At 32.4% G+C, this 19,847-nt stretch overlaps 1 protein-coding gene across 5 annotated transcripts in view; it reads right to left on the reverse strand.

Moving 5' to 3' along the window:
* Positions 1–1,201: 1,201 nt before the first annotated feature.
* p120ctn (adherens junction protein p120) overlaps positions 1,202–19,847 on the reverse strand; it is a 30,394-nt gene continuing 11,748 nt past the window's right edge. For 3 of the 5 annotated variants that reach the window (XM_065354194.1, XM_065354195.1, XM_065354193.1), the window contains 16 exons: positions 19,619–19,660; positions 13,160–13,322; positions 12,413–12,581; positions 11,920–12,156; positions 8,323–8,451; positions 8,043–8,102; positions 7,731–7,950; positions 7,501–7,654; positions 7,280–7,422; positions 6,953–7,191; positions 6,735–6,880; positions 6,404–6,656; positions 6,169–6,307; positions 5,728–6,085; positions 5,544–5,636; positions 1,202–3,497 (listed from right to left, as the gene is read on the reverse strand). In XM_065354194.1, the coding sequence (XP_065210266.1) occupies positions 3,273–3,497; positions 5,544–5,636; positions 5,728–6,085; positions 6,169–6,307; positions 6,404–6,656; positions 6,735–6,880; positions 6,953–7,191; positions 7,280–7,422; positions 7,501–7,654; positions 7,731–7,950; positions 8,043–8,102; positions 8,323–8,451; positions 11,920–12,156; positions 12,413–12,581; positions 13,160–13,322; positions 19,619–19,632 (2,742 nt within the window). In that variant the 5' untranslated portion in view covers positions 19,633–19,660 and the 3' untranslated portion in view covers positions 1,202–3,272. The remainder of the gene's footprint in view (positions 3,498–5,543; positions 5,637–5,727; positions 6,086–6,168; positions 6,308–6,403; positions 6,657–6,734; positions 6,881–6,952; positions 7,192–7,279; positions 7,423–7,500; positions 7,655–7,730; positions 7,951–8,042; positions 8,103–8,322; positions 8,452–11,919; positions 12,157–12,412; positions 12,582–13,159; positions 13,323–19,618; positions 19,661–19,847) is intronic. The other 2 variants (XM_065354196.1, XM_065354197.1) reach the window with 2 other exon arrangements.

The following is a 19,847-nucleotide window of genomic DNA, read 5'->3' on the forward strand; positions in this document are numbered from 1 at the left end:
TGAAATTCGCAAAAAATAGTTCAAAACTTCAAAAGTCATACAGTGAGCTCAAAGTCAAAGGTCGTGTAAAAAATGATATTCTTATCAAAATCTATGAAATGATGCTTCTGGATCTGGAAGCATTGCATCTTTACAGTCTTTACACATTATATAACGTTTCAGATCAGTTGTTTTCTTTTCTGTTGAAAAATCTGCATATTTTCATTTGTTAAATAACACCTAAGCCGGAAATTTTGCGATTTTATTTTATTTTATGTACCTATTTGCGGTACTTTATGTGTTCATTTTTTTTTCAACATCTTTCTCCAATCTCCAATCACCATTATTTCAAGAAATGATGACGATGTATATTGTTTTGATTAATGTATGACAAATTGACGAAAATTAGAAAAATTAAATTTAATTACTCCTATTAATAGAAGTCTCATTCAAATTCAACAAAATCTCATCTTTTCAAAAACGAAAAAAATTAAAATGCCTTCGTATATGACGTTAGGCAAATATCAATCAAGGTTGATGTTTTGATGTTTCCAAGGTTTTAAAATGATAGAGGTACTTCGGATCTATTTTCGTGATCCTTGTGAGTTGACATTACCAGTCCCTGGAGTTGTGATTTCTATCAAATTTTAAAATACAATTTTTTCGAAAAATGTAAATTTTCAAAATTAGTGAAGGGCATTCGCACAGCGACTGAAGTTTTAGTATGTCAAAATTAATTCGCAAAAACCAAAAACGACCGTACAATCGGCGCAAAAGGGAGACAAACGCTCCAACTTTTGTGTATTAATAGTTAGATTTTTGTGAAGCCCAAAATGAAAATGTGTATTTACGGCAAACTGGCTAGGCAACTTATTTCACGTCATTTTTTTACGAAGGGTTTTTCTCCTTAACGCAGGTGAACTTCTTCACTGTCTTTCAGTTAAATTCAATTTAAAATTCAATTTTTAAATTTTAATCGATTACTGCGATATCTTGTGAGGAAAAAATTGAGGATATTTTTAATGTATTTTTTTTTTCGCAGTTTCAAAAATGGAAACAAATTTTCATTTTTCTTCAAATTTAAACGAATAGTCGTGCGATTCTAATATAAAAATGTTGACCCAATCCCCCCCCCCCCGTCACTATTATCACGAGGAATTTGTTCTGACGAAGGTCACCACGCTACGCCAAGTAGGTATTCGCGTAAAACAAACAACTTACACACAATATTTCATTATGTATTGAATTTGCCGAATAATAATTTGCAGCGTGATTACTATACAACTAATTTTTAAACTCGGTAAGCATAATATGTTCTCTCGTCGTATAAATCTATTCAAAAAATATTGGCCTTATTTACATCGTTAAATTATTCGCTAGAAAAAAAAATTACATCGAATTTTTGAACTGAAAAAATATTGCACAAGTCTTAAATATGCTACAACGTTGCCAATTATATTCTACAAAAAAAAAAGAGAGAGAGATAGGGAAAGAGATAAAGAGAGAAAATAAATTAAAAAATTATATAGGAAAGTTAATCGTTAAAAATAAGATAAAATACGAACAATAAAGATATAAAATATAAAAGCGCCACAATACGGTTCATTCATACATAATTTTTAAAAAAATCTCACATTACATATAATATTTATATAAAAGACATACATCTCAATTTTTTTAAATACACATGAGGAAAAAAAGCTACACGTATATAAAAAATATATAAAAATAAAAAGAACTAAATAGTTTTAATTCTACACAAATAAAAAAAAGTGTCGTAAAACCAACAAAAAAAATTCAATGCGTAAAAAAAATCAACCTATAAAAATGACACATTTTTTCAGCCAAAAAAGCTTCGAAAAAAAAAATACTTTCAAAGTACAAAATCTCCGTTTTAATGGTGTATACGGTTTAGTTTATCGTTGAGTTTGTTTTTTTAAAAAAAGAAAAAAATATCCCTCACAACCGATACTCCATTAATCGGCGAATTGACTTTGATTATTAAAAAAAGCATAATATTTTAAATATTACCAATGGCTCGAATTGGAGTACACAAATACACGTAGGATTAAAATAAACACTATAACTACAATGAAAATATTACAAGTAACTAGTGTAAAAGCACCACTAAAATAGTATCCATTATTTTTTCTTTCTCTTTACTATTTAAGTACTCGTTAACAGCGTGAGAAGTTGAACACAATAAATCTACGCTGTCAAAGTAAGGAATATTTTTTCCAAACTAAAGGTGCAACAAATCACGCCGTCTTAAATCACAACGAATAAGGGGAAGATCGAGTATTTTCGAATGTAAGCGCAGCTTTACTCATTTAAATGGGAAAGGGAGGTATAAATACGAAGCTTATACATTAAGTATTCGGTATTTGAAGGGAGAAAAAAATCAACTTTGGAATGATAAGGCTAAAATTTAAAAATTATCAACAAAAAAAAATCGGAGGAGGAAATGAGATGATACAAAACGAAAGCGTTTGTATATTAAAATAAAGAACGAAAAAAAAAAAACACTCGAGACAGGCACACGAACGCACGTATTATTGAGAACAAATTACAACCACTAACACAACTATAAATTTTCATATAAAATATCTTTTTAAAAAATTCAGTTCCTTTTTTTCTCTAGGAACATTGAAAAAGCTGCCGTATGAATTGAATCCCAGCAGTGAGTGAGCAGATCTACACCATTTCAACTAATCATTATTCAAAAATGAACTTCTCAATATTATTATTCTAATCAAATTTTTAAAATTTCAAAAAAAAAATATCGTCGACAACAGGATAAAAAATATGTCGAAGGACTTCTCGAATTAAAACTATTTAAATCCGAATAAAATAACAATACTGAAGAAAATCAAATAAAATAATAATCAATTAGTCGGATTAGCGCAGACTTCTCACTATCTACATAAACCGTATTCGACATACAAAAAATTCACTACTATTAAGATATCATCTCGATAAATAAAACACTAAAAGAAATTACAAAACGGCCATCGAGGGAAAAAATGAAAGAAAAGTTTTAAAAAAATGAAGCCACATTCAATACACATTAAATAAATAACATAAAAAAATACAAAAAAATAAAACAAAAAAAAAATATAAGAATGCTAAAATACGGATATTTTATGACATTTAAATCAGTATAATAGCTAAAAAGTTTTTTTTTTCAATTTTTCATTTTTTCAATAGGAAAAAAAATGTATATATACGACTTTAAAATAGGTACATACATGTAAAAAATATCGTAGGCTGTATTCGTGTAGTTAATTGTTGAATTAAACCCAAGAATCGCCACCCGAAGGAGGTGATTTTGGATCGATAACCATGCCTTTGCTTTGGTGTTGAGGTAAATGATGGTCTTGTGATTGATCATCGTATCCAGACCATGCATCGTTACTGCCCACTGAACCGATTGTTTCGGTTCCAGATGGATCATATTGCCTGTTTTTCTTCTTCTCTCTGTTTACTTGAGCGTACAGAGGTTCGCCTGGTTTTATTACCTGTAAATTAATGAAATCATTAATTTCTCTGATGTTTGACGATGAACAAGGACAATTGGAATGTTTTGATCAAAAGATAGAGATCATGAAAATTTGGATTCGTTGGAATTTTTTGGAGTAACATTACATGTACTAAAATTTTCTGGTTATAAGACATTAAATGTTTGGTTTTATTTTGAATCTTCTCATGGTTGAAAAATTGATTTGAAATTTACAATCAGAATTTCTGAATTGCAACAAAATTGTAGGTCACTCGACTTCTTCGGTTTTGGGAAATTTCAGGGCTAATTATGAGATTCAGAAGCGTAATATCAAAAAAATTGATCGAAAATTTGAAATAATCTCTGCAAATCCAACAAACCATAGTTTCACACGAATTTTTCGATTTTTTTTTTTTACATTTAGGGCTTATTGTAGGGTTTATGGGGCGTATATCTGAATTGAAAAGGGCTAGTGCTCAATTTTTGTCCCGAATAAAGTAACTTTAGTGATGAAAAAAATCCAAAAAGTAACCAAAAAAGAGTAGAAAAAATCACGCCAATATGTTTTGGTCATCAATTTGAATTTGAACCATTTTGCAACGTTTTGATAAAAAAAAAACTGAAACTTTGACAACTTTAGCAAAAAAAGTGGTTTTTATTTTGGTAAAGAAATGTTGCTTTTAGACAATTTTTGAAAAAAAGTGAAGCTTTTTGGAATTTTCCTCAAAAAATTGACAATTTTTATTAGTTTTGCTAAAAAGCGAGAATTTCTGTCAAAAAGCAGAACCCTATAATTTTAGCAAAAAGCAGGAATTTTTTGCAACTTTTTGGTAAAAAACCTGAGAAGTTTTGGCAATTTCTGGTTAAAAAGAGCTAGGCTCAAACTTACTAAACAGCGAGAATTTTTTCAATTTTTTTTCAATTTTTTGCAAAAAGCAAGACCGGCAGTTTTAATGGAAATCAGCGAAATTTTTGTACAATTTTTGGAAAATATGCAATTATGTCGCTTTTTTGAATTTTTTGCAAAAAAATGACTAATTTTTGTGGAAAAACAAAACTGCTAATTTTGACAAAAAACAGGGCTTTTTGGAAATTGTTTCCAAAAAAATTTTTTTTGCAATTTTGTTGAGACTGTTTCTCAATTTTTGGCAAAAAGCAAGACTTAATTTCAGCTAAAAGCTAAAAAAATTATACTTTTGTACAATTTTTGCGTTAAAGAACGAGACTTTTTGGAATTTTATTGGCAAAAACGCGACACTTTTTGTGTAATTTCTAAAAAAAAAAAAAAATGAAATTTAGGGAATTTTTTGCCAAAAAGCGACAATTTTTAGAAAAAAACTTCAATTTTGACGGAAAGTGAAACTTGAATTTTTCAATAAACCGAAAATTTTCATCAGTTTTGGGTAAAAACATAACTGACAATTTTAGCAAAAAGCAGGTCTTTTTTGCAACTGATGAAAATGAGCGAAACTTTTAGACAACTTTTGAAAGAAAGTGAGACTTTGCACAATGTTCCAGTCATATTATGCATTTTCAAGATATTTTTGAGTTGCTCTCTCGATTTTTTTTTTTTTTTTTCAAAAAATGACGCATTTTTATCCAAAAACAAGACTGCCAATTTTAACAGAAAACAGAGCTTTTTGTAAATTGTAGCCCAAAAAAAATTTGCAAGTTTTGTAAGACTGTTTGGAAATTTTTGGCAAAAAAAACAAGGCTTTTGAGTAATTTTTGAAAAAAGTCGTTTTTTTTAAAAGAGATTTTTCTCAATTTTTGGCAAAAAGCAAGACTTTTAATTTTAGCAAAAAGTCGGAAAAATTATATTTTTGCATAATTTTTGCATGAAAAAGCAAGACTTTTTGGAATTTTGTTGGCAAAAGAGCGACACTTTTGGGTGATTTCTAAAAAAAAAAAAAAAAAAATTATGGAATTTTTTGCCAAAAAGTGACAATTTTCTGAAAAAAAACTTCAATTTTGACGGAATGCCAATAAATTGCCCTCCAACTTCTTTTTTAATTGATCACTGCGCCACTAATTAAGAAGTTCACCAGTAATTACGTATACTTACAGGACCGGACGGGAATATCCGCACACCTCCTGCCGGAGGCATATGTGATGATCCTTCCGGATAAGACATATCAGGCATTGGAATTTCTTCATTCTATCAATAAAAATATCAAATTACTGAAACATTCTTTCCAAGCCGAATAAAGTTAACCTTTTTACATCTCGTATTTCCAAAGCCAACTTACCGGCATCTGATAAGCGCTCATCACCGGAGCACCGCTTCGGTTCGATGATTCGCCCACAGGCTGTGGCCTTTGCAATGTTCTATCTTCGTATCTCGTACCACCTTGACTAGCCATCGGCCTATTTAAGGTACTATTAGCGTTGCTAGGTGAATTAGGGCCAGCGTTTCTGGCGGCGACAGTCTTAGTAACGAAATCTTGCTCCTTCCATCCATGTTTTTTATACACTTCTCTTAATTCTTGGTGTTGCCACATTGTGAATAATACTTGGCCGGCGAATTTCAGCACCCTTGGCGTGTACTTTTGCCTGTGCCTGGTAATATTCATTAGTCTTTCGACGCCTGAAGCTTCTAGAAGTGATCTATTTGCAAAAACAATATTCCGTATTAGTTTCGATCAAGTACGAGGTGTCGGAGCTACATTTTTAAAATGTAAATTACATACCTCGAAAATTCGGCATTTTTCTTGATAACTTCGTTCAATGTTGCTAAAACAGCAGCTATCGTATCGTCTGAAGTGATTTGATCGTGAGTTAGACTTCCCGATGGTAATTTTTGAACTAAATCTCTCATCGCGTATTTTCCTAATGATGTAAATTAAGCCATAAGTATAACGAAACAATCGCAAATTCGAATTCACTACTTTTCCGGTACAAAAAAGGAAGGAGGTAGGATCTCACCTATCAGTTCTTTATTACGATGATCGATAGCCAAATTACGTAAGGCCGTCGCCACAGCACATACAACTCGATCGACTTCCATTCTGAGTAATTCGACGAGTATAGGTAAACCTTTATCTTTACGTACAGCTGCTCTAATTTCAATACTAGGTTGCCAGTAGCAAGCTGCCAAATTCTGTAATGCTCCAGCAGCAGCTTCCAAAGTTTCAGGATTCGAACACGTTTGTAACAATGTTAAGTATACTTGAACCACCTGAAAAGAAAAAATTCAATTTTAAAAAATTACCACCTAATTTTAAAAAAAAAAAACATTAAATGGACGATAAATTACCTCCGGTTGCCAAAGTAGTTCCATTCCAGTAACTGGCTCAGTCCTAGTAGTGCTTCTGTTCACACTAACGCTTTCTCTATTTTGGTTACCCGCTTGTCCATCTTTCTTCTTTTTACTAGCACCGAAGCATCCTAGATTTTCTCCGGCTGTAAAATGAACCGATTAATAAATCGTCAAATTGATCGCAATTATCGCGAAGTGAACATTTTCGAGCATACCTTTAACATTAGTACCGATTTTCCCACTCATCGGAATAGGATGTTTATCGTAATTGGAATCTTCTACTTCTTGACATCGATAAGATAGATTTCGTAAAACACATACACAATTTTCTACGCTTTTGTTACCAATATTAGACTTATCTATTGCATTTTTTACAACGTATAATAACGAGTCGACCAATCCTTCGCATTCTCTTAATTTCTTCCTAGCGAATTCTCCGGCCGAGCTGACGTTTCTGCAAATAAAATAAAATCATAGAAAATTAGTACGATATCCGAAAACATCTCGGGATCTACCACAGACCGATCAAAATATCAACTCACCTGAGCACACCGGAAGTATTTCTGAACACAGTCGACCAACAAGTGTCTGTTCCTCCGCCAGTAGGACTCCAACCAGAATGAGGAATAATAATATGGTTAACCAATACAGAGAGTCCGTCGTCGATAATTGTTCGTTTTAAATCCTACACAATGCAAAAGTCATGATTAAAATTCACCCGAAACCTTTCAACTAGCAAAACATCCTTAAAAAATCTACGTACCTCGCACGATGATAAATTCCATAAAATTCCAGTCACCAATTCTTTAACTTCCGGATCGGTCGATTTGCGTAATAAATTAATAAGCAACGGGATTCCGCCGGAGAGCTTAATTACTCGTTTATTTTCGTCGTTTTGTCTACCGTATGATAAATTTCTGCCAAAAATAGCCCGAAATTAATACACCGAGTTAATCTCTAAAGTCGACTAATTCGTGTCGCGGATTTACAAACCTTAAAGCGCCAGCCGCGTTTCTATAAACAGCCGGACTTTCGTGATTAAGAAGTTTCACTAAAGGTGGGATTCCGCCCAAAGCTCTGGTTTTTTGTTTATTCGGATCATCCATGTAACATAAATGTTGCAGGTATGCTGCCGCGTTCGCCTTCACCGTATCGTTAGGATTTGTTAAGAAGCTGATTACTTCTGTGAAATTAGGATCTCTCCATTTTAATCCTGTAAAAAAAAAGAAAAAAAAAACGTATAAATACACTACTTTTTTAACAAAGGATGGGATAGGTTTTTTTTCCTCGAAAAATCACACATACCGTGACGAATCGACAACGGTTTCGCGTTTTCGTCCATATTCCACGAGTTACTCATTTGATCTGTAACCAAAAAACAGTAACATATGCATAATTACTTGCTTATAAAGAGTAATGAATTCTTCAATGTCGCAACAATGTCATCATAGTTTACATTGTTGCACTTACAAACATACACAATACGCTAATTGTACTGTACTACCAATATAATACATTAATTCTACATGTATATCACGATTACGTAGCTACTGGGGCTATTCGTACTACTGCTGCCAGCACTCACCGTATCTATCTGTAACTGCTCCTGGAGATGGTGTGATTCGGAAGTGTTCTGATCTTGGAATCATATGAGATGTAGCGTCTAATTCATCGTATCCGGATGCCGGATATGGGCCACCTTTCCTCATAAAATCTGTAAACAGAACATATGCGAAAAATTATCACCAGATATTCGTATTCAGTATTAAGCTATGTTACTCAATAACCCATTCCATTTATCGAGTTTGCCATAATTTTATGAGTTAAATACCATTCGTCAAAACATTTCCTAATGTGGTCAAATAAAAAAGTAAATAATTACACTTTAAAAGGAGAGTTCGGAGGGGAGAGGAGGAGAGAAGAGGAGGAGCAGAAGAAAAACCACACGAAGTGATCAAATTCAAATATTCACAACTTGAAAATTGCGAATACAATTGAATAATATAATACAATTTTATCATCTTTTTTGCATTCGGTGTTTATTGAAATTGAACTTTTGCGGTGGTCTCAAAATGAAAACACAAAAATATAATACTACATGAACACTTCAAGCTGACATTTTTCTTCAAATTTTAGCATCCATCTTTAAATAGAGAAAATAAAATTCATAATTTTTCATCAATTTTTGAAAAATTTCTGAAAAAATTAAAATTAAAATGAGACACCCTTAAATAGGTAGAGGTACCTAATTAAAGTCGAAACGTTACAATAACATAATTCTCACACGAAAATGATTAATTTTGCAAAACAAAAATATATATTTTCAATTCGAAAATTTGAAAAAAAAGTCGGTAGTTTTTCTTTGACAGATACTTCATTTTTTATTTGAAAAAAAGCAGGGCGTCTTGAAAATTTTTGGCAACAAAGCGACACTTTTTGAAAATTTTGCTAAAAGCTGGGAATTTTTTACAATTTTCAAAATGCAAGATTTTTGGCAAATTTTTATTTGCAAAAAGTAAATATTTTTTCAGCAGTTTTTATCAAAAAAGTTGATCTGTTTTGCCACTTTTTGGTAGAAAAAAATGAGCGTTTTGGTCATTTTTGACAAAAAAGTTCAACTTTTGGGAATTGAGTTTTTGAGGAAAAATAAGATTTTTCAGCAATTTTGCGAAAAAGCGAGACTTGAAGGATTTTAGAAAAGCGCAATATTTTCTGTTAATTTTTGGCAAAAAAGTGACACTTCTTTGTTGTTTTTGTCGAAAAATGAGATTCGAAAAAATTGGATTTTCGAAAATTGGAAAAAAAATCAACTTTAATAACCAAAAATTACATTTAGTACTTACAACGTGTCTACCAAAATTTGATATTCAAAATTCGCAACCTTTTGCGACTTTTTTCCAGTATCCTACCCCTCCCCACCTTTTTCAACGACAAAACCTGGGTTTCCAATAAAGTTCACACTTTTTTTAGGGAGTTTTTGGCCGACTTTCAATAGTTCCCATGTGACATAAAAACGTATGAAATATGTACATTACTCAGCTCTGTACTATAGAAATATGAAAAAAATTTAAAACTTCATTATTAATTCAGGATGATTTTTGGCGAGTTTTTACTGATTTTTGGTAAAAAAATCGCGACCTTTTTCTCAACTTTCGCGAATTTTTTCTCAAATTTGGCATCTTTTTTCTCAACTTTTGCGATTTTTTCTCACTTTCGCGACCTTTTTTGCAACTTTCGCGACTTGGTAGACACACTGACTTGGCTTCAGTCGAGTTTAACCTCTGATTAAACTAAATTTTTTTTAGAAAAAAAAATTTCAAAGTATCTACAGATCGAAAAAATAAAAATTTTTCAACTTTTTTCCTACCCATTTTTTCGGTACGCATTTCAAATTCAGACTTTTTAAAGGAAAAAATCTCATTTCATCATACCTGCTCAAGTAAAGGAAATACCTAGTGCCAAAATTTCGGGGAAATTTCAATTTTCAAAAAAAAATTGAAACTGGCTCTTCAAAAATAAATTTTCTTAAAAATAAAAACAGGGTTTTTCACAATTGAAACAAAGGCAAAAAATTTTCAACTCAATGTTTTGAAAAAAAAAAACATAAAATATGTGATTTGAATATTTTAAGACAGTTTTTCGACCTACGATGATTTTTGAACTTATTTTTGACTTCATTGACCCGGAGGTGCTTACTAAATAAGCAAACTTCAATTTTTATCTTCCTATTTTTCAAGCACGACCCAGATTTTTTTAGCACGGTAGACGTCTTTCTCTCTTTACCTCTCCCCTCCCCTCCCCTTCTCTTGAAAATCTGATGTGCTTTCAACAGTTGATATTTTGAGACTTTTTTTCGAATTTTGATGATTTTTGAGCAGATTACTCGATTTTGTCTTGACTTCCTCGACCCCGTATTTGATTTTCATATTAGTATAGTTCGCTCCCCCTCACTTTTCCCCTCCCATTATCGCCATTCCCCTGGAAAATCAAATATTATTCTTTCAATATTATGAGACTTTTTTTCGACTTTTATGATTTTTTTGAGCAGATTTTTCGACTTATTTTTGATTTCCTCGACCACAAGATGTTGAATAAATTAATTGAATGCAATTTATCGACTTTTCTCGACCTCAACGTTTCCATTTTTCAGTTTTGTAAACCTCCCTCTTCCCTTCCTCAACTCCGAAAATCAATGATCTTTTGATTAAAATGATACAGGGTACACAATCTACACATTTTTGCATTATGATGATAAATTCATTCGAGCACATGAAATTTTTCATTTTATTTAAATCAAATTTTGAGACAATCCTCGATTTTATCGCTACTCGGGCAGTTTTTTGGTGGGTGGAGGGGGTATTTCTGCAAGACTGACGCAAAACCCCATTTTAAAGATTTTATAAAGTAAGTTTTTAACACCTTCACGTACCTAATTTAATCATTCAATTCAAAAATTTTCACCTTAAGCTCAATTTTCACAAATTTTACTTTTTTTCTTCTTTCAAATACAGAGTCTAAACTCAAAATATCGAAAATAATTGCTCACATTAAATATTCCAAATCAGTTCTACACTATGAGTAATCCTCAACGTATCTTATTAATAAATCTGACGGTCGTGATTAGTTCAACAAAAAGATTTATATTGAATTATGGACTCTTAAGAAGGACGAGTAAATCAGTGTTACTATTTTGTTCAATTATAAAGTAATTTGTTGAAAATTCAAATAAATAATTCCGATAAGAATGACTCAACTAAGTAGATATGAAGAGGAAAAAGCAAATATTTAGCCATATCATCAGACATTCCTGTCTCGGTGTCTCGGGCCTGATTCCAAGGCAGAAGTAAATAAAAATCAATAATACACCAATCAACGACATAATTTCATATTTCACAGCTAAATGATCGCTAATAGTCTACATGCTATAGATGTGTAAGGCTCGAACGCTCATTTTACACGAGTAATTCAGCCAATTAATAAACTACACTTCTGAATGAATGAAAGTGCGATAAATCACACGCAAAAAAAAGCGGATATCGATATACGGAAAGAGCTAGGGAGTATAGTAGGTAACAAATTTGAACATAGTTGGCTATTTGTGATAGAGACAAATACAGAGTGATCTACGTGTCTGTATCAATAGACACAATACACACATCCGGATTACAAAATAAACAATTACCGTGAGCTAAAAGTTGTTGAGGCGGCGGCGAATCGCTTCGTTCGCTTGGACTAGGAGGAGTCGGAGGTCGTTCACTATATTGAGAATGATCGGCGTAATTGGCCGCATTACCATATGGCTGATATTGTCCGACACTCATGTTCATGCTGTCGTACACCATTCCGTAATCTCCTCCGGAATTCGGATACACGTCGTAATCTTGATAGTTAGAATGATACGGATCGTTATAATGTCGATCTATCGTCATTACGCCAAAATAAAAATAAAAACAAGCTCGCCAATTAACAAAACTCATCGAAATAATAGAAAATCAAATGTAAATAATAACGATAAAATAAAACAACAACTAAGTAAAAATGTAAAATTGAGAGAGAGGAGAAACGAAACAAAACAAGCAAAATCAACTAGCGATAGCCAATAATACGAGTAATAATAATAATAAATGAGCTAATCGAATTAAATAGCTACAAGAATGAAAATCACAATCAATTACTTTGTTCTGACGGTGCCATGTGATCCATGTAACCGGCATATTGCGAATGGGCAGCGCCGATATTCGATCCGGATAAATCGCCTTGATAAGGAGCAGATACGTAATCGATGTCCGAATTTTCCGGCGCTAAATGATGCATTTCCCGGACTACTTTTGAAACTGTGCTCACCTGCGTATAAAAAACACACACAAATTACACGTTAGTTGTCTGCATTAACGAATCATTATGGTGAAAAATTTCATAGGATGGGCTGGCAGTAGTCGTATCTTTCATTTTTCATACATTTATTGGCATCTGACCAATGGTAAATTCGATTTAGAAAAATTTAATTCAGAAATTGTACAGACCCCTACCCGGTGAACTATTAATTACATAATTCGATCAACTGGCGCGCGTCCGCCGTACGTCCGCTTCTGCGCCTGCCTTTAGCAGTCTGCGAACGATAAACAGGAAGTATGCTGTGTAGATGTATGTACAATGTACACAACATACCACAAAAGTACATACTGTACATATAACCCACGTGTGAGTACTAAGTACGAGTGTACGACTAATATGTCGAAGAATCAGTACAATCTGGGGCCAGACTCTTAAGTAAAAATCTAATTTTGATTCCTCTTGATATTTTTCAAGGCTACGTCGAACCGTCTTACCGCGGAGAAGAGCTATTAATTTTGGTACGAGTATTTTTAATCTACTTCGACATTCCAACCATTATTCATAACGTTTCATAAAAATATACGTACTTGCTGATTCGGTGGTTGTTTCTGGCTTCGTGTTAAAGTCGACGTGTTGCCTTCCTGGAGTAGCGAACTGGGAGAGTGGTTATCTGGATGGCCATTGAGCGAGGGTCGGTACGACGAATCCAGCAAGTACGAATTGCCCGACATTTCGGGGGTCGCTGAACCACTGAAATAAAACAAGCTGTATTTATTATACATGATTTTGACACGGAAAATGCTCAAAATTAACGCAGTTTAAGAAAAACATCATGCTTGGACTGAGTAAGTTGGTAAAATGATAATACACGCGGTTACTAACGAAAGGTCATTTTGATTGAGAATGATGGCACGTATTTTTTCAAATTATGAGTCATCTGCGTTAAGAATTCGATATGGGCATGATAATCATCGAGTAAACGCAACATTTAACAAGTAACAACTTCATTGATAAGGTAGAAATGAATTGTACACATTTCCAAGAAGTGAGATTTTCGCTATCGCTAATTATAAACAAGAGAATACCCTGGCTTGAGCCCTCCTGCGGTTGCCACCAATCGCATTATCGCTTTAAAATGTTATCAGTTTATAAACGAAACAACGAGTTTGAGCTCGACCTTCGGCACATCCACCCACATTTTAAATCTGAGATGCAGTTGTCAACTGCACCGAAAATTTCATTTATTCTACACCAACTTCAAACAGAAAAAAATTGAGTCTTCCCGTTCTGTTCAATTTTTTTCAAGTTCTCTTTGATGGTGTAGTAAAATAACACTTTTATCCTCCCTTCCTCGTAATTTTTTATGACGAAAAAAAAAATGGAAAAAAGAAACTCGAATTTCCAATTATAAAGAAATTTGAGCTGAATTCTTTATATTTGGTTCAAATAAGCGAAAATAAAGTCTTCTAAAACAAATTCCAATACTTAAAACTCTAATTTTATGCTACGCAATTTTGTTTTTCATCTTATTCGAAGAACCTTCAACCAATTTTTCATGATGGAAACACTTCAAAAAGACAAATTTTTTATCACAAACTTTACGCTGAGCCTTTGTAAGTAGTTTTCATACAAAACTCCAATTTCAAAAACAAAGATTCACGAAGAAAAAATTTAATCAAATTCCAAAGGTGAGAGATTTCAAGCTCTACAATTTTGTTTCGCTCCATTATTTTCATAGGGCATTTAGTTCTTCTAAAAAATTCATTTTTGCAATGAAAACATGAAAAGTCCTAGAAAAACTGATGAATTTTTCATCACAAACAAATTTTAGTTGATCTCTTTAGCTCCTGCTCTAGATATTTCAAAAACAAAGCCTCCTACAAAACAAGATTCATGCTCTACTTGTGGTGAATTTTACACTCTATTACAATTTTTCAATTTTTTTCTCATAGGACCCTTAATTTTTCTAAATGAAAAAGAACTAAGTTTTTACAATGAAAAAAATAAAAACAACAACAAATTCGTCATGCCAAAAAATTTAAATTGAATTTTCTCAAAAAGAAAGCCCCCCCTCCTCTCTAAAAAACTGGTGGTAAATTTTTCGCTCATAAATGTTGTTTCTCTTTTTTTTCGAAAGAACCTCATCCCCCCCCCTTCCTTCAAATAACGACTTATTCATCACACACAATATTTTGAGCTTTTTAGATTTCGCTCAAAATATCTCAAAAACAAACCCTCTCCTGAGTGGAGATGAATTTCAATTTCTACATCTTTGTTTCTCTTCATTTTTTTCATAAGACTTCAGGTTTTTCTCAAAAATCTATTTTATAAAAATTTTTTCACAACAAATTCCCAAGTTGGACTAATCAGTTTCTGCTCAAATATCTCAAAAACAACGCCTCCTGGAAAAAAGTTAATCACACCATGACCATGTAGTAGAGAAATTCATTCTCCATAATAAGCAATTTTCAACTCTCAATTTTTCCCCTACAACCCACAGTTTTTCTCAAAAATCCATTTCCTGTGATCAAATAACTGGCGAGAGAATACAAATTTTTATGCACAAACAAATTCAAGCCAAACTTTTCAACTTTTGCTCAAGATTTAAAATAAAAAACTCTTCGAAAGTAATGAATTATATACGTACTTTGACTAGTGGTAAATTTTATACTCTAAATTTTTTTTCCTAATTTTCTTCATTGGACCTTTCTTTTGTTTTCCTCGAAAATCTATTTTTATGATGAAAAATTTCAAAAAAGTGGCAGTTTTCATGACAAAAAAATTAAAGTTGAACGTTTATGAAAACAAAGTCTCTAACAGAAAATGATTTACACTTTATTGGTGGGAAATTTTAGGCTTTACAATTTTCTTTCGCTTCTCCTTTTTTATAAAATCAGAAGTTTTCTATAAAAATCACTTTTTTTGAGAAAAATATACCTACATTCAAAAATTGCAACTTTTTACGTATTACAAATATTGGATCAACTTGAGATTTTGAACTTTTGCTCAAATTATAAGCTCATAAATTTTGATTCGCTTTATTTTTTTCGTGAGAACTTCACTTTTTGCCAAAAATCTAATATCTGTGATGAGAAAACAAAATACAAATGAAGAGTGATATTCCAAAACTCGCTTTGTCCATTTTTATCAAAGTTGGGTTTTCAGTGGTACTTGGTAGATGAAGTATTAACTCACATTCCTACATCATCAACCTACCAAAATGAGGTGTTAAACTCACCTAAATAGCCAATTCACTAAAAATTTAAAAAAAATAATGTTCCAAAACGCGCGTTGTCCAATTTTATTGAAATTTTTTTCAGCAGTATTTAGTGGATGAAATGTATACCTACACTCCTACATCATAAATCCACCCAAATAAAGTGCTAAACTCGCCTAAAAAGCCAATTTACCTGTTTAAAGGGAAACTGTTTTTCTTCTCTCCTGAAAAGTTGTGAAAATGGACAAAGCGAGTTTTGGAATATCACTCTTCAAATGTTCCATATATGTAATAAACAAATTCAAGTTTAATTTTTCAGACTGGCTCAAAATATCTCAAAAATAAAGCATCTAGGGAAGAATGAATAAAAAATTTATACTTTTGACTTCAAAATTTGGCGACGAAAATAATTTTTAAAAGTAAACTCAAGCTGAACTTTCCAGTTTCTGTCCAAATATCTCAAAAACAAAGCTTCCTAGAAAAAAATCGATTACATTCCACAGGTGAGAAATTTCAATTCTCTACAGTTTTTACCTTTTCACTTTTCTTCTCAGAGTCATACTTTTTCCCACAATTTTATGTTTTGTGATGATGATGAAACAACGTGAACAGAGGGGGGGAGGGGAATACAAATTCAAAATTACACATCGCAAACAGCTCCAAGAAGACCTTTACAGATTCTGGTAAAAATATCTCAAAAACAAGTTCACTAGAAAAAAATAAGGAGTCAATTGTAAAAATCGAACTTGAGATTTCTAAAATAATTTTTCCATTTTTATGAGATGAAAAAGTTGGCAGCATTAAATTGGGAAGAAATATTGTTTTGTTCAGAGCTGACCCTCTCTCCCCTCGCCTTCTCATTATTATCACTCAGAATTATCAATTTTTTTTTTTTTTTTCAAATACCAATCAGATGAAGAATTTGTTTTTTCTCGGAAGTGATTTTCTTCAATTTTTTCGATGCTCATTCATAATTTCAACATTTTCGACACCTTCCTCTAAAAAATGTGTTATTTTTTTCATCGAGAATTAAACTTGATAACATAACAGAGATAACCTTTGATATTTGTATAAAATAATAATATTTGATGATAATATAAAATTTCAATTAAAATAGATATTATTGAAAATCGCGATAAACTTATCAAACAATGGTAAACAAAAACAATTTTTCAATTTTATGAAATTTTAGACGTATTTTGAGAGTTGAGACTACCCATGTAAAACAAACCACCAACCTAAATATTTCAATAGATTTTCTCCCCACTGCTTCCACCACCCAAAAAATTCCAAAAAAAATGATCAAAGTACCAAAAAATAACCTCGTCACAAAACAACCCTCGTAATACCTATGCTAAAAAATTGACAAAAATTCTGCTCGTACCGAAACCGAAGCCATACACGAAAAAAGCTAGCGGGGAAGTGTAATTACCCGAACACAATTAGGATCAAAGGTCCTCGAAACAGCGTTGTCTCGACATTCAGCACCATTAACACCAGCCATTACTATTATTATTACAAGAGATGAATAAATAATGAAGAAAGGGAACGAGAGAGGGTCCACTTGAAAAAAAAATCGACTTTTGAAATACACATTCGCTCACACACGACACGAAACGAATGTCGATGACATTCAAATGCATTTCTTGTTCGGCCAGAAAAGCAAAAACCTGCGTATAAAAAAGTAGCTACTACAGCTAGGTACGTACATAGCTGCAGCAGATACACAATCATGCAAAAATATATTCATACGAGGCCATACAAATGTACCCATACGTTTGAAAAATCCAGCACGCAGCTTACGTATTTTCCAAACCATACGGTATATAATTCTATACATCGGTCGAGCTGGCGCGTTTATTAAATCTTGACCTTTTATTCGTCGCTTTGGAAATTTCGAAAAAATCAACTCGACTAACTTTTTCACGTAAAGGGGCTACGACGACGGTGGGGGTGGTGGCTCACAAAGGTGGCTATATGGAGTTATATTTCCAGCTTTCAAATAGCCTTTAATTTGATCACAGTGGGAAAAGGTAGTTGCAAAGTTTTAGTTGCTAACTATGTAGGATGTACTGTGTCATTCTTCTCGATTCTCACCCTGGTCGTGTGTGATGGCGAGGTAAAATTTTCCAAAAACTTTTACATACTTTTTCATCGAATCATTACTAGGAGGAGACCATCATGACGACTGAAACAGACGAAGCGTGGCTAAAGGGGGTAAACGTACAAACCGATACAGGGTGTTCCATTAAATTACTGACATAGTGCAACAGCATCCTCTAATTTAGACATCAATAAATTCAAATAGGTGTAATTATATTTTTCATATGCACAGGAATTTTGTTAATTTTGGATTTTATTAGTCTAACGACTTTAACATTATTTTCAAATTCAATATTAGCAGATCTTATGAGATCATCTGTACTTTTAAAGACTTTGACGATTTTTTCTATTTTCCAGGATCCTCTCGGAGTATACTTTTCGCTTTCCACAAGAACAATGTCCCCAACTTTTGGATTTGTATTGACGGTTTTTTTTCTTTTCTTTTCACAGTTCTTTCTTTAGCAAAGACTCGTTAAGTATTGACATTTCCATCAGTTCCAGAATTCTTCTAAAATAGCGTTAGACTTTCTTGATAAATCAACCAATTTTGCTTGAGTAACATTTTTACAATTTAAATCTGGGATATAATTAAATTTTAAATTTAATAAGTCATCTGGTTACAAAACATCTCGATCACCTTCTCCAACATACACAATTGGACTAGAGTTTAAGACTGATGCAGTTTCATATAACATTATTTGTAATTGGTTTACTGATAATTTACTTTGAAAAATGTTTTTTTTTGAGGCACGACTTCTTGAGTTGAGAAATTAGTCTCTCATAAAAACCACCCTGCCAAGGAGCATATTCTGGCAATTGTTTTCATTCGTTAATTATTTTTGGTTTTACTCAAGTTGACCATATTGATCAAATGAGTCATTTTGACCATTTTCATAAATTTTTTTGAAAATTGAAAAATCCAAAAATCCTTTGAAAGCTTTAGAATGCTCAAAACCGCTAATTATCAACCAGGGATGCGATGATACCCGATATATCATGATATTTATCGATACGTATCGGATCAGTAGTGTATCGATACGTATCGATCCAAACTTGATACCGAGCTTTTGAATTTTGTTTGTTTTTGGCTTTTTTTTATCTGTGAAAGTTTTGGCATTTCAGCCAACTTTTCAAGCTAAATAAACAAACAAAAGTATCATGATATTTATCGATACGTATCATGATATTTTCAGAAGTATCGATACCGTATCGATACGGTATCATCGCATCCCTGTTATCAACTAAGGAGGTCAAGAGTAAGATATAAGCCAAATTTCAGCTTGTTACCTCAATTTAACTAAATATTAGAATTGTGTTTTTTATAAACCATAAGAGAAAGAACTTTCAAAAATCCTCCAAAATTCAACCACAATTTTGCATTTTTTTTTTTACTAATTTATATTTTTTTTTACCTAATTTAAAAATTTCTTTGTTTGAAATATTATGTTCTCAAGTTGCTCCAAATTTGTCGTCAGATGAAAATGATCACACCAGAAAAACCAAAATACCTACTCATGTATAAAAATTGATCAATTTGTCTTTTCCATTCGCTATTCGGTATTTTTTTCGGAACACCGTGTACTACAATATAGCCATTTCCAACGACTTTGACGCGCGTATAGCATTTTACCAACCTTTAATCATATCCCTAAGCACCCTGCTCCCGTCTAATAATATTTAATTCCCTACATGGCATCGAAATAAAAACTCTTTTAATAATACTCACGAATACTGATGCATTTCTTGATTCTTTTCATGCAATACTCTCCTGTAACAGAAAACATACCGTTAGCCCCGCCGTCTATATGCGATTTCACTGGTATAATAATCGTACATACATATAACGTACACATGTAAAATAAAATATGACAAAAATGTAAGCTTGTAGTACGTATACTACTCTCAGTATGAGCGGTTTACTATCTAAAGACATGAAAACCAGGAGCCCTATTCTT

The sequence above is a fragment of the Planococcus citri genome, chromosome 3, assembly GCF_950023065.1.
Source record: "Planococcus citri chromosome 3, ihPlaCitr1.1, whole genome shotgun sequence".
NCBI lineage: Eukaryota > Metazoa > Arthropoda > Insecta > Hemiptera > Pseudococcidae > Planococcus > Planococcus citri.